We start from the raw sequence: 25944 nt of genomic DNA, 5'->3' as shown, positions 1-25944 counted from the left end.
TAAGATCAGCTCGTAATGATTTGTGCACTTGGATCTCATAATGTCCCCATGTAGAAGGGCTGGGAGAACATCCACACACAAGAACTTGGGCTCACCTAATCCTTATGTAGTCTTTTTTTTTTTTTTTTTGTAATTTAAGGTTTATTTATTTGAGAGAGAGAGAGAGAGAGAGACAGAGACAGAGACAGAGAGAGAGAGAGAGAAGGTGGGCAGGCAGAGAGGGAGAGACAGAATCCAAAGCAGGCTCCAGGCTCTGAGCTGTCAGCACAGAGCCCCACACGGGGCTCAAACCCATGAACCATGAGATCATGACCTGAGCTGAAGTCAGAAGCTTAACCGACTGAGCCCCCCAGGTACCCCACAACCCTCATGTACTCTTAAGTGAAGACTTAAAGGCAGGCTTTGCTCAGGAACAGGGGGGAACGTTTTGAGAAATAAACACAAGGAGTTGGGTGAGCCACCAAAATGGCAATGGAGCTTCGTAATATTATTTTAAAACCACAGATATATATTTCTATTATCATATTTATATGTAATCATGGTTTTTAATCATAATCATCTTTTAAAATATTTTCTAAAGACTACAAAAATATATGGGAGACAGGCAAGTGATGTGTCTCTCAAGCTGGATATCTGCCTTTTGAACAGTCTTTCCGTGTTAGCAATCTACTGATTCTTAGGCCAGCTCAGATTGAAGACATACATCAATCAATTTATACATTAAATGCAACAAACATTTTAGGTAAGTAACCCCCTTGGGAAATAATAACTCATGGACATTCTTATACGTTTTCTGCCTTTTTTTTTCTCTCCTAGAGAAATAGGACATCTTAAAACATAAAAACCAGGATAAATGGAAAGAATATCAAAACAGCAAGGTAGAATATTGCCTTTGGCTGCTCTATGGATAGAGCAGTGGGGGGTTCAAACTTGTTAAAGATATCAGGGTGGAAAAAAAATCTTTAAAAAAACTCAACTGAATTCTGATAGCTGGACTCAAAAACCTAGTCACAAATATTAGGGGTTTTTATTTAAAATTGAATTTGACAGTGATCAATAAAGTGAACCATTCAAAAATGAAATTTAAGTCCTTTTTATCCATTACCTTATGAGTTTGGAAAGAAGTCTTGCAATGGAAGATGTAAAAAATACTGATACTGTAGCAAATAGGTTATTTTTAGTCAAGGAAAACATTGGAAGAAGGATTTGTATGGCTATAATAACTGGCTGTGTGTATGTGGGTTTACCGTACATCTGAACATGTCAAGTCTATTATTGACTGTGTGCATTACAAGTCACAGTAAAGTACAGGCGCTCTTGAGTCAAACCTCCCTAGAGGTGGGCTGGAGGTGAAAGGGATAATGAGGGTCCTGGCCCTCCCTCTAGTCACCATCTGGTCATCAGGAGAGGCCGTGGTCTTCTTTCTTGACTGAATGAGGTCAAGAGGATGGAGGGAGGGTTGGAACGCATAAGGGGTAATTAATTGAACACAGTGGTAAGTCTACGCATCTTGAACCCAAGTGTGGAATGCGAGCCTTGCCTCTCTCGGGAGCTATGAAAACACGTATGACAAGTCCGAAGGTGTCTTCAGGGGGCACTCTGTGAGGAAAGCAGAGCCAAGGAGAATCAACTCTGATGGGTTTCATCCATGAGCCCACCCCTGAGGAAAGCACTACCCCCTCCCAAAGGCGGGGGCTCGGCCATGTTCACGTTCGTCCTCCGTCTGTATCTGTGGTTCGGCGTTTGTGGAGAATGGGTTTTGTTCTCTCGTTTTCACCGTGGTTGGGATTTCTTTCTTTGGTCTTCACGCCACTGCGCTTCTATTCTTTTCTTCTCCTTCACACATCTGTCACGAGGAGAATCTTCCAGAACCAGCCAGAGGTGTCATTTTTCAAAAGTGACAATCATGACAAGGCTGATACGTAAATTCTGGTAATTGTGTGTCAGATGCGTTTCTAAGTTCTTTACACGCAGAGATCCCTGTTACTTCTCAGTAACCTTATCAAATAGGTCAATGAACCACATTTCACAGGTGAGGACACTGAAACAGAATAGCTGAAAAACCAAGGGCTTTTCCCAAGGTCACAAAACTAGTACAGATCAGTTATTGAGTTGATATAAACTCTACACACTTAGGAATGGAGTTGTGTCCCTTTGTATCCTAACTAGTGATGAATACACATCTTAGTGAATAACTCACAATATTATTGATTATGAAAAACAATGAAACTAAGATAGTATGGGTTTGCTTTATATGGGTGTATCCTTTCGAGGACTTTTGTTTGGGACAGGTCACCAGTGAACTGGAGATAGTATTTGTTTTCACATTAGCATTTAAGACACCAACCATATACTTATTTCTCATAATACAGCAAAAAGGGAGAACTAGAGAGAAGACTCTGGCCTTTGGATATGTGGGAAGGAAAAAAAAACTGTTAAATCTAAAGACGTAATTTTACATCTCTTTTTATTAGGATTTGGATCCTGGGATTTCACTTTAAGGCAGACACATGGTAAGTGGTGCTAATTAAGTGCACTATATAGAAATAATAGGTGTGGGCAATCGCTTGGCCCGTCGTAACTCGTAACCCTTTGTACACAGACGATTTGTTCCTTTAACTTGCAGAAACGGACCTCCTGCAAGTGAGAGGTACCTGCTCCCCCCTTCACAATAAAGTCCCACTGGTGTCAGAGCCACTGTCTCTCGGGCTGAGACACGGTAAAATCTCTAAGTGAACATTCAGCAGTAACTCATTTATTTCATACACAACTGAATCTCAGCAAACATGACCGATACGTTTACATGTACAAGGATGGAATTTCGTTCTTCTAACGTGGTGCGATGCTTAAGGAGTCTTTCATGTGCATTTTTCTCCAAGAGTATGAAATTGCTTGTAGAATATACGAGCTTGGTATGTTGATTGTTTTTAAAAAAATCTACTTCAGTACAGTGTTTTGTATCATACAGTTCCATACTAGGCACATCAACTACTTTATTTATATTTGTATGCCTTTATATTCTTCAAAGACTTTCACGCAGATTACCACGTCATTACTTTTTTTCCTCTTAAATCGTGACCTTTACACCTGTCCTCAATTTTAAAACAGTTGTCCGGTTGGGCTGACACCATTCCAGAGAGCACGTGTGGCTGTTGCTATCGTTTTCCGATTCTGTGTCAAAAGCGGTAAGAAAATACGACATCTCAAAGGCTGGACGCGATTTGCCATTTTATCTCGACGCCTTGGTTCATCACTCAACTTGGTGCTAGCAGGTTTGGCGACACCCGGGGTCTAGCGAGAGACCTACGTCGGGGATGCTGCAGTGGGACACGGGGACAGGCCGGTGTGAGACACAAAGGCTGCTTATGTGGCTTCAGGGACGTGACTGAGGTTGGCGGTCATCAGAGAACCATAGGAAATGTGGCTGCAGGGAGACTTGGCCAGACCTCGGGGAACGTGTGGGCTTCACTAAACCAAGGTGCAAGGTCCCTAAAAGTTTGGAGCACACAGGTGTCCAGACAAAGGGTGTTCGGAGAAGAGGAAATGCCCTAAGAGAAAGCAAAGAATCTTGAAGACTCTCAAAGAAAACAAAAAGGGTGCAATGGTGTGACAATGGGTTTGTGAAGCAAATTCCGGAATTATTAGTCCAGAGGAACACCAAGGAAAACCAAAGAAGTAATGGCAGAACAAATAAAATATAGTAACACTCTGCCCACTAAAGCCTGGGACTCTATCCCATAGGAAATAAAGAAAATAAGACACTAACAGTAAAAAGCAAGTGCGCAGAAAATTACACACTTTAAGTCATCGGAGTTTCAAAAATTCTTTGAACTTGACTGAAAATATCCATTGTAAACCTCTATTACCAAAGCAATTAAATGTATCAATTTTAAGTTCTTTCAATAATCCATTTACAATTGCTTTAAGATGAATGGATATAATTTTCCTTAAGATGAATCATTTGTTCTTTTTCTAAAGAACCCACTGAAATTGTAATTAAAATTGGATTGTCATTTAGAGTTTCTTAATGGAAATGAAGTAATTAAAATTAAATTAACTTAATAGAAAGGAGCCAATTGATTTCCCATAAATTCTTCCTTCAACAGTACCTACCTGTGAAGCCACCCTCATTCAGCTCAGGCTGCCATCACCAAACACCCCCAACCTGGGGCTTAAAGGACAGGCATTTACTCCTCAGGGCTCTGGAGGCTGACTTCCAAGGCCCCTGGCTGTGCCCAGATACTCTGTGCGCACATCATAAACCTGATTCAAGCAAAATCTTGGCCAAAGAGCTTTTCCCCGAAGTAACACTGAGCCTGCACGCAACCCCCCCACCCCCCAACAGGGACTTTCCTGAACAAAGTGACAACATGCGAAAGTGTTTGGTGGCAGTGATTAAAATTTTGTGGAAATTGCAGTGGGGCCTTTGAGACCATTGTGAATTTGTAAATTGATTATTTTAAATTAATTAACATATATATACACACGAAGTCTATATTGTATATCAGCATCTCTGCACATATGTACTCTATATATAAAGCCAAATTATTTAAAATGTGCAATCTTATTTTTACTCATAAAGAATATAGAAGAATTGAATAAAATGCTGATTCTACTTTTAATCTATTTATTATTCTACGGACCTTTATTTCCTTAATTTAATGCTATTATTGAGTTACCCTTTAAGATTCAATTAAATTCAGAGATTAGTTTCAGGTTTTAATTTTGTTTCAGAAATTTTAAACCCACGGGGCGCCTGGGTGGCTCAGTCGGTTAAGCCTCCCACTTCAGCCTCGGGTGATGATCACAAGGTTTGTGGGTTTGAGCCCCGCATCGGGATCTGTGCTGACAGGTCAGAGCCTGGAACCTGCTTCAGACTCTGTGTCTCCCTCTCTTTCTGCCCTCCTCTACTCATGCTCTGTCTCTCTCTCAAAAATAAATAAACATTAAAAAATATATAAAATAAATAAAGAATTAAAAAAATTTAAAAAAAGAAATTTTAAACCAAAAATTCAAGAAATAAATGGAAGCAACAGACTGGTCAGCATAGGGATAGATAGAATTGTTTAGACAGAATTGTTCAAAAGATTTAAAGCTGAGTTCAATTTCTCAAAATACAGGCAACCTATTTTGTTTTACCACGCTTCTCCAAAATATTTGTAATCCATTAAACAACTGAGGCTAATAGTGTTGACTTTTTTTTTTTTAACTATTTTATTCCATCCACGGGCATTGTAGTTTGTCCAATAAATGGAATTAATGAAGATATTCAACAACAAGATAACTCTTGCTTTCACTGAGTTTTCTTTTAATTCTCTCGGCAGATATTATTTGGTAATTAATCTGATGTAGATATAGAGGCTTATCATACTCGGCCTGAAAAAAATCGTGTGTTCAAACCCTGTGTGTTCAGTGATGCCATATTAGTTTAGAGAACTCTACTGGACACTCTTCATGTCTGCTCTCTAACTCCGCTCCTGTTGGGTTTTCTTTTTGTTTTTTTTTTTTTCCCAACAAGATGTCACAAGACATCTCAAATACCATGAAGTATGTTTTTTAATACTTTTGCTGATTCTTCAACACCTGTGCAGACTGGCCTCCAAGCATTCCAATACAACCAGAGCTGTCCTGGTCCCTGAGTGGTCAGGAGTGGGCACGTGACTCTCTACTTGGGCCAATCAGAGGCAACCCAGCGACCCCACAGAAAGGGATTGCCTCCGCGAAAGCGCGACCCTGAGATTCCACAGTGTGTGCAGACTTGAGAGCCGTCTGAGGAGGTCCCCGGGGGAAGGCAGGGGGTGGCCTAATGTCTTCCCTTGGGTTGTGGAGCCTGAGGATAAAGCCAGCACTCAGGCGGGGAGAGGACAGGAGAGATGAGAAAACAAGGCATCAGGTCCCTGATTACATCTGATCTAACCCGTCCACCTGAAGTCGTCCCAACTTATTTAGTTATACTGTCAGTAAACCATCCCTTTTACTTAAACCAGTTTGGGCTCCTTTTTTTTTTTTTTTTTAACTTGGCAATAAAAAAACATATTGAATGATATGCGTAAAATGTAATGCGAATGAAAAGGTGGCACAGAGAGGGCTTGCACATTTCGTCACAAATCATGGAGTACACAATGATATTATTTCTAGTACTCTAAATAATTAGGTTGAAATAGCCCTACGATGAAAAAGTGCAAATAAAATGATCATTTCTCTTTCATTTACAAGTGAACTGATAAAAGAGAAAAACAGCTCTTAGTTTAGGTGTTCACTAGAAATTCTGTTTAAGATGAGGTGTTTACTGGATGAAAACAAACTAGCATGCTCATAATTCAGTTGACTTTCTTCTGATGTCACTTGTGATCTTTGGAATGGATTCGCAATTTCTGGATTTGCAACTATGAATCGATCACTCTTCTTTCTGTGATTTTATTTTTACAAATTTTTTTAGTGCTTATTTTTGAGAGACAGAGAGAGACCGAGCACAAGTGGGGAAGGGACAGAGAAAGAGAGAGGGAGAACAGAATGGGAAGCAGGCTCCAGGCTCTGAGCTGGAGGCGCTGAGCACAGAGCCCTACGAGGGGCTCGAACTCACGAACTGCGAGATCCTGACCTGAGCCGAAGTCGGCTCGTAACTAACTTGAGCCACCCAGGTGCCCCTTATTTCCGTGATTTTAAAAGAAGGAACACAGGCACAGAGTGTTAATGAATCCAAATGTTGACATCAAGAGAAAAGCTTTGGAGGGAAGCAAACTTTGACAAGCATCTATTGAATAAGGCGCACAGCTGGATTTTAGGGATCAGGTAGCCCCCAGTGTTAAGAAATAGCCTCATGGGAGGCAGAAACGTTAAGGCAACTTCCACAGAATGGAGCTATTATCACGGAGGGCCCACCAGCCAGCAGGTGACGGGGTAGAGACAGCTCACGCGTAAACTGAGTTCAAAACGATGGGGCAGAGTCAGCCGGACAGAAAAGCAGGGTGAGCACAGGGACGTGAGGGAACAGCACCGACAAAGACACAGAGGGAAGGAGAGCCGGGGTGACCAGGGGCCTGCACGGGCTTCCCCTGCTGATGCTTCAGTACGTGGCTGAGTCGTGCAAGAAGGTGGAAAGTCGGGCCAACAAATAATGGGCCTCGTGTGCCACCAGAGTCACCGCTGGGGGCTAACAGGTTCTCCTAAGGGGGCACCCTGACGGGGCTTGGATTAGATCGATCACTCAGGGAGCTCCGTCCTGCAGCCTGGGAGAAGCTCCCCAGGGCCGGGCAGACACAGCGGGCGGGAGAGCCTGAGCTGAGAACTAGGTGGGACACCGAATCTTCAAAACGGGCCACTAATTAGACGTGGAGAAGGAGAGAAAAGGAGAAATACCAAGGAGTTCCCGAGGCCTCCTGGGTCAGCTGGGGGTCGGCTACCAACAGTCACATTTTGTCTAAAGGAACTTTGCACCCAGGTGGGCTGGAGGGAAATTCAGGAAACACCAGGCAAAACACAAGAGGCTAAATAAAGAAAGGGCACACCCAGGCCCCTGGGTGCTGTGACAGTGCAGGGCCACGGTGAGAAGTGTGGTTTCGGGTGCCCTGCGTTCCAACATCGTAAGCACGTGACTGTGGGCCAAGGTCCGAGACCCTTTGTGTCTCGGTGTCCTCATCTGTACAGCAGAAGTGACAGTCACATCACTTCATTAATTCTTGGAAGTGAAACGAGGCAACACATGTAAAGAGCTTGGAGCGGTGCGGGCTCTGGAACTAGGGATGATGGATGTTAACTATGGGTTCTTGGTTTATATTTTAGGTAACAATGTCAACACCCAAAAAACAAGAGGGACAGTGTACAGATAATGAATCTAAATAAAACAGGCTCACAGCAAATGGCATACTATAATCAACAGAGTCGACCAATCAGGAGACTTAACGTTACATGTGTGGGACAAAGCTTTGGTTTCATTGGGTTGGGAGTTTCTTCCAGATCTTAAACTATCTCATTCAGAAATTGTCAATTTGGGGAACACGGATTCTAGGCAACCTGGGAATTCCCAGGACCATCGGCAAAATACCGTATCTCTTTTTTTTGAGACAGAGTTCAGAAATGGCATCCAAATCTCAAATAAAAACCATAACCAAAAAGAGAGTGAAAACCACTATTTTAGGAGAAAGACAGACAATAGACATTTACAGATAGGTGCCCTGGTGAGAGAGAAAGATGGCTTGATTCGTGTTTACTTGTGTAATTTTTTTTTTAAACGAAGTCCTGTCAGAATATCATTAAAACACAAAAGGACCCTCTTACCAGTTGAATCAACAACATCCCTAAACCGTGCTGACAACTGAAGAGATTCTTTGCCATGGGAAAAAAGTGGGTCTTACTACAGTAACAACTTAGTATTTGTATGGGTCCTGAAATCTCATCTCCACAACGTTGCCACCCGCCTCTGTCACATGAGCTAGCGGGACCAGGGCGGAACCATGGACTCCCTGTGACGCAGAGGCTCACCGCTGCGCTGGGCTGCCATTAATCTCCAGATGAATGTCATAACGCTGCGTCCTTAGGCAGTTTTCTGTAACGCACGAGGACAGACTTGAAAGATGCTAAGCCACACGGCTGAGTGGCAGGTGCTAGGCATCACCTCTGGGGTGATGCGCAGACCCGAGACGGGCAGGTGGTTCTGTGTCTAGCTCTCCCTGCGCTCACAGCTCCGCTCCGCTCTCTGCCTCATGGGAGCTCAGTTCCCAGATTAGCAGTACACGTAACCCCACTGGGCCCGCATCCTAATCCCACCGTCTTGGAAAGTACCCAGTAAAGACCCCTGCTTCTCTCTGGAATGCCCTCTTGAATTCCTCAAAAGCACACGGAGAAGGCTACTATGGCATGGAAGTTTCTACAATGCCCACTTTGCCGGAGTATGCCACAATCAAATCAAAAGCGTTAAATGGCAAAGTTAACAAGGAAACCGGTATTTTAAACTGTCCCCATCATGACACCAGGAGATACTCACTGTTTTAAGCAACAGAATTGTCACCAGTCGTGTTAACACAGCCTGGCGTCTCGCTTTTATTTTTCCTTTTGTTCCGGGTGATTTTTACTTCTGTGCGTATTTTTTCCTTCACAAATATGCTTGGCACGTGCTTTACATTTACCCTCCTTCAGTTGTAAGAACGGAGGGCTGAAAGGGGCTGACTTCACAGACAAGGTAAGTGCAGCCCAGAGGGGCTCACGCCCAGGGTAGCAGGGTGCCCCCCCCACCCCCGCCCTCGCCGAGCTGGGCCCTGCGCCCTGACTGCTCCGCGCCCTGTCCCCACTGGGTGAATGAAATGAAAGCGTGTGACCACCTACCCACACACCTTGGCAGAGGCGCGCTCCACACACGACGGCCCCCACCCAGGCACGTAAGCTTGGTTGCACCTTCTAAGCGATACCCCGGGAAGCAGGAAAAAGTCAGAGAGTCCCCGACTCCAAAGTGGAAACCAATTCTTCGGCTGAAGGCAGGGACGCCAGGGTCATCGCAAGGCTCCAGGTCGTATTCTGAGACACGAAGAGAGGAGACGGAGTAAATGTGTGGGAACTTGGGTAAACACTCAAAACTTACTTACCAAGAATTAAAAAAAAAAAAACAATGGCTACTATTTAAAAAACCTCACACATAGTTTTTCAAACTGCTCTGTAGTGGTTATGTGGATTGGTCTTCTTTGTACCCTAAGCTGGTTCGTGATGAACCGCATGAATTCTAGTATTTTTTTAAATAGATGTGTAACATTAAGATAAGGTGAACATTTTACAGCTGTGACGTAAACCCTATGAAATAATTTTCGCGCTGAAGGTCAAGGATGCTCGGAGAATCAAGCCCACTCAATTAAGCATCAGTGAATGACACCTGGGACAGAACAGACGCTGGGCAGCTGTGTGTGACCGCTGGTGCATCTGGAGCTCTCTCCCACACTGTCCCATTAGCATCTGCAGACACACTACTGTGACGCGCATCGGGAAATGCCACTTTAGTAAAACCTTCTAAAAACGACAGAAGGAAACTGGGCCGGCAGGAGGAAAGGCAGATAGAAAACCATACTGATTTTGTGCACACATCTGAAGAGCCCCCCAGAAGGGAAAACACTTCATTTGCATGATAAAGTTGTTACTTATTTGGACACTTAAAAAATAAACGCCATTGCATTAGTGTCACTGGCAATTGTTTGCGGCCAGGTTTCAAGGCGAAATTCTTGCAAATGAAATTACTCCTCAGCACACCTGAAGAACAAGCTTAGGGCAGCACTGGCTTTGCAATCCCAGGTGTTGTGTTTTGTTTTGTTTTGTTTTCAAAACTGTCTGAGCCTGTGTGACACAGTCTAGGTTAGGTGACTCCTTCTGCAAGCTTTGCGAATCGTTTCCCATCGGTTGTGTGCAAGTGGATTGGTCCAGGTGTTCAAAAACCGCGACCACCTTAATTTTTAACATTTTAAAATATTTTAAAACTGTTGCAAAACGCGGCCAAGACCCCGGAAAGTGTGCCTTGTTTCTCGCCTGCTTGTCTGTTTAGGGAGTTGGCGGAAGAAGACAATTAGCCCTAGAGCTGGCTTCTGACCTTTGCTAACCAAAAGGCTTATTGTCAGCTCTGCGCTGGGAGTGACAGAATTAAGAAACAGATGTCATGGAAAGGGTGGGAATGACAGACTTCTGAGACATATCTAGGGGGGAGCCCCACAGAGGTGGGGCGCTGCCAGATTCTTCCTGTGGAATGTTCTAGTTGACTTCATGTTGGATCTCGATGGAAGTTGAGAACAAAGACAGTGACATTCTCATGGTGCCCGAACTGAGACCCAGTAGGAAAGAAGGTACAGAGGAATTAGGCATTAGTGTTAGGAAAATTTAAGTCTTTGTTCCACAGAGCGGCCAATCTCATGATTACCCCTGATTACGGGCAAATTTCCAAGAAATCAAGTTGTCTGAGCTCGTCCCAAGAGCTCCATTAATGCAGTGAAATGCCAAGAAAAATCAACAAAGTCAGGTAAAGATAAGTGGCACTGGTTATAATTATGGGGCGTATAAAATAGTTCAGAGCATCTTAAAATCCCTAAGAAATCTTTTTCTTTAAGACAGTTATTTCAACGCATATATCGCTAAGGACCATGCGATATTGAGTGATTATTAACTTCCTACTGCGTAGAAGACACAGGAATACACCTGCTGCTGATGGAAAGGCAGAAGGTACAGAAACCCCTTTCCTAAGAGTTTTAGCCTTAGAACAGAAGATGAGATAAATACCCAAATATTGTGACGGCGAATCTCGTACGTGGCATCAGAAGTTGCTAAGGAACTTATGGGAGGTCCAAGGGGAAGAAATCCCTCCTGATTACGGGACTCAGGAACTACCTAATGAAAACTGCATTAGCTCTGGGCTGGGCGGAGCGGAGTGGAGGAGCACTGTCCTTTCCAAAGCATCACACACAGAAGTGCAAAAACACCCTTGTGTCCACCCATCAGGATCTTAGAGCAGGAGCGCCCTTCTGTGGGCTGAGGCTGTGTTAGTGCAGGGCCCTGACCATGGTCACTGAGCATCGCTTATGTGATTAAATGCATCTCATAAACGCTTGGCTAATTTTTAAGTGTGCGTACTTTTTCCGCGTCCACAAAAACACAGTAATACTATTCACAGCACCATTCACAGTAACAGTGTAACCCGGGCAAACAGCAGAAACCCTTCACATATCATGTAGGTGCCATCACTGAAAGTAAAAATGTCACATGATCTTGGAGCCTGGTTTTGTCTGTGTTCATAACTGCATCAAAGTAAATGAAAACTCATCCTCAGTTGCGTGTGTGTGTTTACGCTTCTTCTTTTGTATTGTTTTCACTCTAGAGGAGGTTTTTGAGCCAAGTATTGGCATCTGCTGGAAGGCAGGCACCAAAATAATCACATGATGGCTTCTCCTGAGAATGTCTCCCAATGGGGACACTTTCCTTGAGATTTTGATACAACTGATGAGAAGTGAGTGAGAAGGGCTTTTCAGGAGAACTTAGTGATATTAGCAATTTCTCAGGGATGAGAATTTGCAAAGTGCCATTTTGAGGATGCCGGGCAGAGGTCCTAGCGTCTTTCTTCAAGGAGGCTCGGCCCCCTTGGCTCACCAGCTAATGCTCACGACTGCTGGGACATTAACCTGTAATCACGCACGCACGCACAGGCACACGCATACGCTCACACACACAGTGCTATTATTGCCAGAGAAGAGACACGTTAGAGGAGAACGACGTACCTGAGAACGTGATGTTGAAGCCCTCGTAGGAAATGGAAAAGTCTGAGATGAACCGAAGCTGGGCGGTGAAGTTTCCAAACAAACCCGCCTTAATAGTGTGAGGCAATACAGAGCCAGTGAGTCTGGCCACGGGCTCAGTGAAACTCCCGTCCTCTGTGATCAGTAAATAGTCGTGGGAGCTTTCTAGGTGGAAGGTGTGGAATATCATCTGAACTCCTGAGAAGCCGAAAAAGAGGGGGGGGGGAGGGGAGGGAGAGATATCAGAGTTAACAGCTAAGGAAAAATCATTTCTTCTGGGCTTAGAGACATCAAACTCTTGAATCAAAAAAACAAATCTTAATAAGCAAACTTTTAAGTTTCAAAGGAAAATACAGAGAATGGCTAGAAAGAGTGGACTTAGAAATGAAGAGGGGATAAACGGTAGAAATAAATGCTTAAGGATATGGAAGTATAGGCACAGGTGTAGATTAGACATGGGCTTATGGGTGTAGACACAGACACAGGTGCAGACAGATGCAAACACAGACATAAACACACAGACACAGATATACAAGTACAACATGGCAGGCATTTACAGTAAACTGCATGTAGGAATGGTGACTAGCATTTATCCCAGAGGAGAGAAGGACCAGATAACTTTTTCATTTCCATTTAACAAATATCTTCTAGGAAACCTTAGGTTGGAGGTCTAGCCATATAAACGTAGGGCCGAGGGGAGAATTCATTGAAATTATAGATTTATGTGCCTTCTAGGCATCTGTTCTCACGTTAACCATACCGACAAAGGATCAGTGGATTCCTATAGGAAAACGAGTAACATTAACTACAAACAGCTCCTTTTAAATAAAAATACTCATTTTTATAGTGACAAACTCGGCCACTCACAATTTGTTTCTGCTTTATTCTTGATTTCCTTCAAGGAAATTCTGAACATGCATTCATGATACCTATGAGCATAGCGTAATATAGGGCACATAATCAAAAATGTCAATTTAGCAGCAACAGAGTCCAAATTAAGTGTAAGACAGTTTGTCTCCATGAGATTGATGTGATCAAAATTTCATATTATCTCCTTAAAAATGACAAGTGTTGTCATACAGAAAACACCCAGGTACAGTCCTAAATCCAGTGTTTATGAACTACATTTCTCACACAAATTACAAATCTTCCTGGCTTTTAGTATGCTTATCTATAAAATGAGGATAATTAAATCTGCTCCAGAAATCATCACTGGATTGTGTGAAGATAAATGACTCACGTATAAGAATACTGAGTAAACTTAGAAAATAAGGCAAGTACAAAATTTATCCTAGATGTATCATGGAGATGAAGCTTGGATACTTTACTTCCTTTGACTTCATCAATATTTGTGTTTTCTCCGACGCATGCCTCTTTTCCTTGCCAGCACACCTACTTTCCAAACACACGTTGACCTGTATCAATCTAAGTTACCCGATAGAAAGCAGTACAGGGAATCTACTCCTACTGTAGCATCAATGATTCCAGACCACTCTTCTTCTAAAATCATACATAACATCAAAATTTATGGTTAAAATAGTATGTGAAGAAATCACGTAGCTTACTTGTTCACACATGCATACCTTCTTCTAACCACTCTGTACATATAAAATCCATGTAATATTCTTACCCTTCCCGTGAGACACTTCAATGGTCCATGTACAGTTCAGGGAGTTTGGGTAAAAATCCGGAAACCCTGGGGAAAGGACGGTTCCACTCTTCCCATGGATGTAGCCTCCACAGAGGGCTTTAAATAATAAGGAATATTTATCGCTGTAGTAAATTTTTGCGATGATTGCTAGAATAAAATACTTTTAAAGTGATATTTACTTTGCACAAGGACTAAAAGTGTGTCAAATATCACCTCTATGAAAAATAAAACAAAACTGCAACTTTACCTGCAATTAGCTATGTCATAGAAAGGCATCCTAAACAGTACAAAACCCAAAAAATAACACAGAGTCAGTATGGCCACAAGAGTGGGATTTTGTGGGTGACTTACCTGGCCGGGGGATCCCCAGATTTGTGGTCAAAGGTTGTTCTGGGTGTATCTGGCACGATGCAGGATGAGATTAACATTTCAACAGGTGGCCTGAGCAAAGCCCACTGCCCTCCCTAATGTGGGTGGGCCTTAGCCAATCAGTGGAAGGCTCCAACAGAACAAAAGGGTGATTCTTCCACAAATAAGGTGAAACTCCCTTTGTCTGACTGCCTTTGAACAGATAATCTCATCAGTTTATTTATGTATTTTTTTCCTACCTTTAGACTCTTTCTGAGTCTCAAGACTGACAGCCTCCAGCCTAGAATTCACACCATCCGCTCTCCTGTGTTTCCAGCTGTCCACTGCAAGTCTTGGGACTGGACAGCCTCCACAACATATAAACCAATTCCTTATAATAAATCCCTCTCCTCCCTCTCTCCCTTTCTCTCTCCCTCTCCCTCCCTTTCTCTCTCCTTCTCTTTCTCTCTCTCTCTGCGCACGCACACACACACACACCCTACTGGTTCTTTTTCTCTAGACAATCCTGACTTGCATAATTACAGCTTCAGAAATGGTGCAGGTTTGCATTTTTTTAGAGTTGACGGTCTTAGTTGTTCTTCAGTGGATTTAAATCCTCAACAAGATGACCTGTTCAATGTGTCTTAGAGACTAATTTCTTTAATCTTTTTTTTTTATTATTATTTTTGAAAGAGAGATTCAGAGAGAGAGAGAGAGCGAGAGCAAGTGCACAGGTGCTTGTGGGAGGGGCAGAGAGAAGGAGAAAGAGATTCTTAAGCAGGCTCCATACCCGATGCGGGGCTTGATCCCAGGACCCTGGAATCACAACCTGAGATGAAATCAAGAGTCGTTAGCTCAACCGACTGAGCCAATCAGGCACCCTGAGACTCATTTCTGAATAAAGAAAAAGGTTATATGCAATCATGTGAATGAGAAAGTAGAGATATTGAGGGAATCGATGGAATAGGGAAGTTTCAGTTCTCAATCTGTTACCATGTGCTCTCCACGCACACATGTAACCAAGCTTCCTTTTTGGAACTCAGTAAGATTATCATTAAATGACTGATACCTGAAGTAATGTTCTCCTATTAGAATGAACATCCTGAACTGTGTCTCATAAAGCTAGTTCCATAAAGTAACAGCTGCGGAAGAATTAGCGAGTTTGTGAAGGATGCGATCTTCGTATCACGCTCATGCATCATGTGTTTTAAGGGAACAGATAATCTCTTTGAAAATGTAAACCACATGGGAAGAGTTACATAAAAATCAGCAAAACAGAAACTTCTTGAGTGAGTTCTAGCCAATTTTAACGGTGGAGGATTGTCACGTCTTAAAATTAGGTTGACTCCATCTCATTACGAAACAGGTAGTGTTAGTATAACATTTGGAATTAATTTGTTCCACAAAGGGCCAGACACTGCCCTCAGCCCTGGAAATGGTGAACAAAATAGACAAAAGGCCTTGCCCTCAGAGAGTCACCACTGCGTTGAAGGAGAGAGACTATTTCTGCAATAATGTAAAGAGCAGATGATACATGATGTTGGGAAATGCTAAGCACCAGGGGAGAAAATGAAGAGGGAGAGAAGGCCAGGGAATTCTCTGCACTGTGTGGGGTTGGGGGCCACCTGTGCAGGTGGGCAGGGAAGCGTACTTGGGAGGTGGCCCATGCAGAGACCCTGGAGACCAAGGAGGGAGCGGCTGGAGACCTGGAAGAACTTGTGTGCAGAGACCAGCACGGGGACCAGGCCTGAGTGGGGCTGTGGGCGGGACGTGCCCCGGGGCAGCTGAGAGGGAGGGGGCTGGAGAAGCCAGGATGAACAGTATCTAGAGGGTGGGGGCCTTGCCACTTGCCTGAGTGACGTGTAGGGCCCTGGAGGCTCCTGTGGGGCAGGACAGGCGCTAACTGGGCCTTTTTCCAGGGCGCTGGGCGAGAATGGCGTGAGGCGGGCAGAGGGTCCAGCGGGTAGGACACGACGGCAGACGTCGAAGAAAGTGGGGAGGACCTCGCCATGGTTTCAAGGCAGAGCCACTGGGCTTTTTTCATGAATGGGATGTGGACGCCATGACAAAAAAACAAAAAAATTAAAAATTAAAAGAGCGTGAAGGAACCGAAGGGTGCGGCAGACTCTGGGGTGTAGACCAGCTCAGTCTCAGGTCCCCGAAGCTGGATGCCTACTGCACATCCACGCAGAACATCTGTCGTGGAAGCTGGACTCACAAGTCCCCCCAGGGGATGGGAGCAAGAACAGGAGCCGTGGAGACCACCCTCCCAATGGATGCGGCTGAAGAAGCCAAACCCGCTCTCTCCAGGGCTGACCAGCCCAGGGAGGTGAGAAGCTTCAACAAAGGACATGAGAAAGGTAGCCGTGGCCTGGGACAAGACCGGGGACAGAATGCAGCCTCGAGCATAGCAGCTACCTATTAGCAACTTTCTATGTGTCTGTGATTGGATCAGGGTAGATGGGGACGTTAGCTTCTCAAATATTTACCGAGGATGGAAGCATAACGAGTGGAAACCACTTGATGTCAAGTTGAGGTATCACATAGGCAGTTATTCGTAGTAATCTTTACCTTAAAACCTGCACATGCTGGAGAAAACGGATAAAAATAATCTATATCCAGCTACACTTAAGACACTATAAAATTCATCAATCTCTGTTTCACCCTCTGTCTTCATGCCATCAGGATAAAATGGTGGGTCGTATACTGGGAGAAGCTTGGGAGGAGAGACATCTGACCACTGATGTTTCCATCAGTTCAACACCGAACTCACAAAGCACGAACCCACACCATCGAGGCGCCGTTTAGGAGCAAGGTAAGAAAGAAAGATACCGATGAAGTAAATCAGTAAATCTGCGGCTCGTTTTGATTCATGTATGTGCAAATGCAACACAGTCTTCATGCATTATGAAGAGTTTTGAATAGAAATAATTTCATCCACAAAGCGTCCTTTTTTGTTTTTTTGTTTTTTCCTTCTTTTTTTAGGGAAAGGAGATTTGAGGTACACAATTGTACTGGTATTCCCGCCTGACACCGAAGAGGGAAGAGAGTGAAATAAGGGAACTGCTTTCGTTTTTACTGTCCACATGGGCCTCTGGCCACATCCTCACAGACAAGTCTCCATTCCCTTAGAAGCGCCACAGGGAGCGGGGCATGTAGTCTGAATGACAATAATCTGTTTCTTCCTACAGTGCACAGTCTTTTCCGGTAGTTACAAAAAGCACAGTAAACCTTTACTTTTGCTATCCTTAGGGCCATAATTTCTTGAATTTCACTTTTCTATTTACGTCACCTACCCACCGTCAGAGACCCAGAGACATTACACCGGCAACCTCTCGGGAAAACGGAGACGTACAGAAAGGAGGAAAGACAAGAGAGATGAACTATACGCAGTCTTTCCCAAATATGTCTCGAGTTCTGCCTCTGGCTCTACTTTAATCCCTTCATCCACCCACACCTCCATCCGAAATGACTTACTGAGGAATTTACTGGTATTTTCCAGGCCCACGCAAGCTCTTGGGCGCACAGCAACGAGTAACACAGACAAAACACTCTTCTTCCAAAGTTCGCATTCCAGTGGGCCAGGAAAATAACTTGTGGAGGTGACTAATCAGGACTAAGAACAAGGGTCTGAACACGTTCTCGGAACTCACAGGCGGTCTAGGGAATTAGAGCACGGTGGGGTGGGCTGGGGGGGCTGCCGAGTCCATCCGCGCAGGTGTCCGGGCCAACGGGATGTGGACCGTTGAGTGGGTGATACGAGGACGGAGGGGGCACGGGCGGTCTGAGTGGACCCCGTGTTCACAGACTGCCCTGTGACAGGCTGCCAGCTGCCAGTGTCCTGGAGAGTCTTGGGGGTCTAGGGGTGTCCTTGCGAAGCCCCCAGACCACCCACGGACCCTGCGGGTGTCCACTTCCTGTCGCCGGACCCTGCCCAGAGGCCTGTGATGTGTCCCAGTGTGCGGACACGAGCTCGTAGAGCCCAAACCCGGGCTTCAGTGTTCACTTCTCCGTGTCTCCTCTGTCTGGACCAGAGGCAGGCCAGAGGAATCGGAGCGGACGGCCTCTCCTCGCTCCCCTGAAAATACCCTTTGTTTCCACAGCACCGACTCTGAGGACCAACCTGCTGGCTCCCAAAATCGTGTCTGAAACACTGGCTTCCTTCTCAGGCCACGGCTGAGTTTCCCACTGCCGGCGAAGGCCCTTGGAATGTAACCTCCGGGGCCCTGTCTTCACAGCCACTTTCTGTTTCTCACCTCTCACGCTTGGTGAAACTGGAGTGTTTCGGGCCTTCTTTGTGTGATTTATGTCCCAGCTCCTGCCTTCCTGTCTCTTCCTCAGAGAGATTAACGTGTGAAAGCACACAGTATTCCATCTGCTTTGTCCCTCTTTTCTTATTTTCCGTTTTCCTTGTTCGCTTTAAACTACTAATAAAGTTCTATCTGAAGCAAAAATTTAATGGGGTGACATTCTATTTCCAATTATCCGTGGCCTCTCCATGTCCTACAGAGTTATTAAGTTTACTCATTCGTTCACTCATTTGTTCCACCATTCATTCACGTATTTATACTGAATCTTTTATCTAAAATAAATAAATCTTACGTGGAAACCCTACCAATAAAAGGGGGAATAATTTAGAGCTGTTCAGTTAAAGCAGGGGGTGTATTTCAAGCTCTGCCATCATCCTCAGTTTTTTCTCAAAGAAGGCTGGAGTCCCACTCTGGGACCATGGCGCCCCGTGGTTTCAAGTCTTGCCAAGGAAACAGGGTTTGTCCCCCAGGACTAGTGTGAAAGGGCTCTGAATGACCTTCAGTCTCCCATCCACCCAGAGCAAACGACTCCCTATCCCCCAAATCCCTTAGCCCGCTGACACTTTCATGCCTGGACTCCTAGCATTCCTTCACTTACAATTCTTCCTCTCAACAGTATCTTGAAAGATGCATCTCGAATCCTGCCTCCCAAGACTTCCAAGATTCCAAATTGTAACCTATCTTTTTCATCTCTCTATTGTCAAAACACTTTTCCTGTGCCTCATAAAGCACTTCTTTCACTGGGTGATTTAAAAAATAAGTCTTTCCCTTCTCTATGCTACAAGATCACGAACTTTCAGCTGTGTAGCTACAAATACAGTAGTTTTCCAATAGATGCTTGTGGAAAGAGTCCAGAGCGTACAAAAATAATTATTCAGTGAAGAAAGTTTTCCAAAATTTTTCTAGCACTTGTCTTTCAACAAATAAGAAGGAGGCAGTTTATTTGAATGTTCACGTTATCTCTTTAAAATGTGAGTATGCTAACGCATAAACGGTAAAAGTGAAATGAAGCAAAATGCTATGCAGATGAAAGAGATACTGATAGAGTGTATCTTCTTTTGATGGTGATATAAAATATTGTAATTAATTCTGATTTCTTCTTCCATTCTCAGAGCTATGAATCTTTAAAGGTTTAAATATCCTATTGATGTATCATTTGTCACAATAAAAACCCAGGGGGGTTAAGAGATTGCTTAAGATTTGAAAATGCAACAAGAGCGGGTCTTACGGTTAAATGAAAACAATCAACCATGACGGACTAAAACTCTTATATCAAACTCTACAATCTCCCCAGGTTTTCAGATTTATTAATAGCCATTTATCATAAATTTATTATTATCTGAAAGAGTTTTCAGTGAAACCAAAGCAAAGCAAACAGTTTATGTTACAAATTCCTTTTAGAAGGGTTAAATTTCAAATGTACACAGATTTCAGTGGGGAGAAAGGAAAAGAGACACAACACATAAATCGAATGTACTTTCTTTTCTATGGAAAAGGCCAAATGCATGCTGTCATTTCTACAGCATGTCAGCTACCTTTAAGGACTCGAGACCCTTCTCTGCCCATCCTCCCTTCATTTCTCTGAGAGAATTTCCCACTGACCATTTTGTTCATGTTCCATTCACTCTATGTCCCCAAACCTCCAGGAATCTGCAGAACGTGCCAGGTCAGCCCCAGCGTGTTCGGTCTCTCTGCCTCGGTGCCTCTGCACGGGCTGGCCACTTTGGGAAATTCGACTCATCACTGAAATCCAGGCTCAAGTGCTGTATTTTAGGTGAGACCCTCAATGCCTATCACTATGACCTTAAAAGAAAACTAAGGAGCAGCACCTGGGTAGCTCAGTCAGTTCAGTTCCCGACTCTTTGAGTTCGGCTCAGGTCATGAGCTCATGGTTCCGGAGTATGAGCCCCACATCAGGCTATGTGTTTTCAGGGCAGGGCCTGCTTGGGAATCTCTCTCTCTCTCCGTCTCTCTCTGCCTCTCCCCTGCTCATGCATGCTTTCTCTTTGTCCTTCAAACTGAATAAACTTAAAAAAAAAAAATACAACTGAGAAAACTATTAAATAATTAAGTGTATGTATGATATATGCACACGCTATGGTCTGAATGTTTGTGTATCGCCATAACTCATGTTGACTCCCTAATGGCCAACGTGATGGCGTTAAGGAGGGAGGGCCTTGAGGTGTGGGTATGTCACAAGGGCTGATTATGGCCTTTATAGGCCATAGAAGGGGCCCCACAGAGCTCCCTTGCCCCCTCCTCCCTGAGATGACACGGGGAGAACACAGCCATGTGCAGCCTAGAACGGTGGCCTCACAAGAACTGGATCGTGTTGTCCCTTGAACTTGGACCCCATCCTCCGGAACAGTGAGAAACACATGCCTGCTGTAGAGAAGCCACCGTGTCTGGTTTTATTTTGTTATAGCAGGCTGCGTGGGTTACCACAGTGTATCCGGCTACCTGGGATTATACGTTTTAAAGTTAAAGTCTATGGCACTGCACACAAGGAGAAACGGATGTTAGAAAAGTTAATGCTGGTGACCTGGCGTGATTCGGTTGAGTGCATCCTGGTCTTGGAGGAGGGGTGGATTCGGGGAACGCAACACGAAGGGACGTGGGAGTTGGGGGGGGGGTGACTACTGCATGGGCTTGGTTGAGGGGACGAGGACAGACGTGCCTGGGTTGTCTACTGGGCAGAGGAGAAAGTCATCTTGGTCAGATACTAAAATATTTAAACGAACTAAGTTACTACCACTGTTCAATCAAGAATACATGGAGAGTGTCGTTGTTCTCTCTTGGATAAGTGTCTACTCTCACTAGTACCTTATGGTGGCCTTTTCTACCAGATCCAGAGTCTAGTTAGTTAGACGACTGTTGTGTATTTTCCTGTGAAGAGCTGGGCACTTTCATCAACACAACTGTGTATTTTTAAAATTTTTTTTTTTAACGTTTATTTATTTTTGAGACAGGGAGAGACAGAGCATGAACGGGGGAGGGTCAGAGAGAGGGAGACACAGAATCTAAAGCAGGCTCCAGGCTCTGATCTGTCAGCACAGAGCCCAACGCGGGGCTCGAACTCACGGACCGCGAGATCATGACCTGAGCCGAAGTCGGACGCTCAACCGACTGAGCCACCCAGGCGCCCCAACTGATTGTGTGTTTAAAGCACAGTGACCTCAACTTTTCCATCTTCCCCGCACTGCCTGAAAAGTCTGCAGTTACAACTTGAGGCCGCGCGTTGGCAGTTGCTCAACTCATTCATCCCGAAGGAAAATGGAAAAAAGAGAGCAACTTCTATATGCTCCCTTCCTAAGTCCCATTCAGCTCTGGTCAAAAAAATAAAAAGAAATAACAATTATTATTAAATTTGCACAGTGGCTCCCAATAAAGCCACGTGTTTGCATATCAGGTAAATAACTCTTCCAATAAAATTACTTCTATGATTTGCTTACTGCAGATTTTGGATTAAATGGTTTAATAAATATTTTGATTGATGCTTAGTTATGCATGAGTAACAACTAAGTATTTTAGGTGTGAGACCTTTATCATACTTTGTGCCCTTGTTATAATTCTTGCCAATACAAAATCCTACTATAAATATAGTAAATACTTTTGCATACTATTTATGATACCTCAGATTAAAAAAAATTATTAGTCCAGTAGCTAGCATCCTCTGACACTGTTTAGTAATTACATGGGTAAATTTTATTTATTTTCTTCATCATTAGGGTTCCAATTACAAAAATAAGACCTAATACAAATTCATATAACACCAAAAAAATGTGGAGATAAAAACTGAAAGACTCTCTCCCTCTCCCTACAGCTTGCCAACCTCCCAAAATGAGAGCATTAGGGTTACCGTTCTGAATGTCTATTTTCAGCCAGTTTCTATGTATATACCGTAAATGTGTCTGTAAGTACATGCATGGATATGTTCATGTACACAACGTGCATTGTCCTGAGACTTGCTCTTTTCTCCAGAAAGGGGGTATCATTTCAGTTTCCTAGCAACAGGACAGAATGAACGCGCATCTCCCTAATCCCATGATGATGGAGAGTAATTTGACCTTTCTTTTTTGCAAATCAACAGGGTAGAAAAAAAAATTTTTTTCTTTGCATTTTCCTGAGTCCGTGTCAGAGTGGACATATTTTGAAGTGTTCTGTCTCCTTCGCTGAAAAGCCTAGGTATGGGTTTTCCTCGTGGACCTGTTGTTTTGTGTATGTCACTGTTTTTCTTCCATCCGTTCGGGTGATAAAAGTATCTCGAATCACATTACATGGACAGACCAATTATTTTCTGTAGTCTGACCTTTTCCTTTAACTTTTTTTCCAATAGAAATTTTAATTTGTATGTAGTGAAATCTGTCAATGTTTTCCATTTATTGTGTCTGGATTTACAATTTGAACAACATCATTTATGAAATGTCATCCCTCCTCATGGATTTGGAATAATTTTAGCAAATTAAGTTCTTATACAGGCATATAATCTATTTGTGTATTTCTGTACTGGTTTCATATTTTCATTTTCATCTATTTTTGGTATACTTCGATACCAGATAGAGTCCTTCTTTATCATTTTAAAAAAAATATATGCCTATTTAGAGGCTTTACTCTTCCAGATTCATTTATAACATTTATAAGTTTCTATTAAAAATCCAAATTCATTTTAATTAGATTGTATTGAACGTAAAACTTTATTTGTAAAAAATTTGTATATTTAAATTTCATCCCTACTGTCCAGAAATGTATTAGGTATTTCCCTGTATGAGGATATTCTTTTTGTATTCTACTGTAAACTTCTAAATTATTTTAAGGTAAGCCTCCATGTTTCCTGTTAAATATACTCCTGAAGGTTTTAGAGTATATAGATATTATACTTCTACTAACTGTATCCTTTGTGGAAATCCACAGATCTATGTTTATCCTGAACATGGTCATCTATTAGCACTTACTGCCCAAACTTGACAGTCTGTTCTTTGTAATATTTATAATTTATGCCGTTTTCTTATATTACTGCATGCGTGAGGATCTTCTGGATAATAGGAAATAACATTCCTGGTACTAAGAAAGTTATTCTGTTCTCGCCTTCCATGAAACTTTTTATAATAGTTTGTTATGAAGTGTGGTATTTTCTATAGGTAAATTCATTTCTGTTATGGTTCTCTCTAAGCCACAAATACAACCAACCACATTACAACATTGGTGAAAAACTGTTGTGAATGGGAAAAATATATTCTTTTTTATAGAGATAATGTGATAATGTTGTTCTATTCATGGCCAAAGGACAAATCCCTTACCGTCTTTGCGAATGGCCACAAGTACCATATTTGCATATACCCTGCGTGGAGCCATCGGCAAGGTATTTGTTTGGAGACTTCCAAGGGCGGATACATGCAGGGAAGGGGGAGTGGCTACCCCCGGAAACCACTTGGGGGTCTTCTGGGAAGGTGCTTCCCGGTAGTCCCGGGGAGAGTGCTGAGAGCTTAGAGGAGCTGTGTAGACCTCAGGGTGGTGGCTCAATGCTTGGACTCGGTTCGGAGGAAGACCGGGCCTGATGATGTGGAGCACACGCGCTCACTAGCCTGCCTTCGTGCTGTCTTCAACAAATGCCTCGTGTAAGAGTGTGTGCATAACTGAGCTCTGTAAGTTTCCGTGTCTGCTGATAAAGCTGAAGACCGGTCCATAATTTTTTTTTTTTTATTTTTCATTTCTAGACAGACGCCTTACCTCATAGAAAAAAAAAATGTGCTAGATAAACTTCAAGTATTAAACGGAATTGTTTCTAAGGTGTACAACTTTTCGTATCATACCGCCCTGTACTATACAACACATTCCACCCAAACAACTGAGATATCGATGGCGTCCACATTTCTGTAGGGTTTACGGCTCCCTTGAGCTCCACCTACCGTCACAGCTGGGCAGGGCGTGGTTCCACTGATGGTTCCTCTCGCAGACCAGGGGCTCATCATCGCTCAGTGTGTACCCCGGGTCACAGCTGAAGGTCACCGTAGACCTGATGCCAAAATGACTGCCGTGCCGATGCCCATTCACAGGGATTCCTGGGTCAAGGCAAGAGTCCGAGTCCAGAGTCACACCTGCGCGCGCAGAAAAAAATACATTAACCACGGAACTCTGCTGGCTTACAGAAAAAATATGTGTGCAGTCGTACATGTAAAATATCCCCAGACATCATCAGACCTGGAAAATTATTCAAGTGAATCCAACCATCCATTAATGTAAACAACCAATACACTTTTGCGTATCCGATCCTGTTTTTCTGTAGAGACAGATATTGTTAACTATCAGATGACCTGTAAGTCTACAAACCTGAATAATCCCTTGATGTCTGAAGTTTACTTCACTTCGTTGGAAAACCAGTGAACTGTTAAATGAAGCCTGTCTTCTGTCTATCTCTAGCCTCCCCCTTCCCCTTACTGTATTTTATGTTCTAGTTAGATTTGGGCAGTCATCCTTCAACTTTCGTAGACACGCACACATGCGCCCAAGTCCATACACACATACTGCAAACTAAGACCTCACTGGATCTGATTCTCTAAAACTGCATTCCATACATCCGTGCATTTTTCACATTTGCACGTCAGTCAGCCACTTTGGAGATGGCTACAATTAGCCTATGCTAAAAGGCACTAAAAAGTAAAGTGCTATATAAAGTCAAGTGATTATGATCATGTCATTACAAGAGTTTCTTTGCTCTGTCTCTCAGATTTCTCTTTATTTTTAGAATATACATTTGAAAAGATAAGGAAAACGGGAGCAGGGGAAGAAGATGACAGTGTCATGGTTATGAATTCAAAGACATAAGAAAGACTCTGCCACTGCTTATACACAACTCTCTAAGTTAGGTTTGGAACATTACAGTGATGACTTAGACCATTAATTAAAAATCTTAAATCATCACTGATGATGCTCAGTCCCCCCAAAATGATCTCTGGAATAACATTTCCAGTCACTGCATAAATTTGAGTGATGTACCTTCCACCTTATACCCTCACTCATTAAGTCAAATACATGACATACAAGTAAGGAGTGAGTTTTTAAAATAAATAATGAGTGATAATATTTCTTCATTAGTATATAGCCAAACGTGATTCAATAGGTACCAGATTGCAAGCAAGAAAGCTGAGCCACTACTGAAAAATGGGTAGTTAGAAATGTGGTTTCTAAGAGAGGTCTAGCTCCTAAGAGGTAACCTGTAAACCCTTGGAATTTCTTTAAGTTTATTTATTTATTTTGAGAGAGAGAGAGAGAAAGAGAGAGAGAGATTGAGAGAGAGAGAGAGAATTCCCAAGCAGACTCTGCACTGTCAGTGCAGAGCTAAACACGGGCTCAATCCCACAAAACATGAGATCATGACCTGAGC

The 25944-nt window shown here is 43.3% G+C and overlaps 1 protein-coding gene across 1 annotated transcript in view; it reads right to left on the bottom strand.

Annotated features, from left to right (window-relative positions):
• Positions 1–25944, bottom strand: part of CSMD1 (CUB and Sushi multiple domains 1) — a 1672960-nt gene that overhangs the window by 351775 nt on the left and 1295241 nt on the right. The window contains exons 20-23 of the mRNA XM_047092364.1: positions 24470–24658; positions 13885–14001; positions 12237–12452; positions 9322–9510 (exon numbers count right to left, since the gene is read on the bottom strand). Of these exons, the coding sequence (XP_046948320.1) occupies positions 9322–9510; positions 12237–12452; positions 13885–14001; positions 24470–24658 (711 nt within the window). The remainder of the gene's footprint in view (positions 1–9321; positions 9511–12236; positions 12453–13884; positions 14002–24469; positions 24659–25944) is intronic.

The sequence above is a fragment of the Lynx rufus genome, unplaced genomic scaffold (genome assembly GCF_022079265.1).
Source record: "Lynx rufus isolate CCGP_SWC_20201006 ecotype Redwood Valley unplaced genomic scaffold, mLynRuf1.p SCAF_3, whole genome shotgun sequence".
Classification (NCBI taxonomy): Eukaryota; Metazoa; Chordata; class Mammalia; order Carnivora; family Felidae; genus Lynx; species Lynx rufus.
The sequence above is the reverse complement of the archived record's forward strand: the minus strand, read 5'-3'. Positions and strand labels throughout refer to the sequence as shown.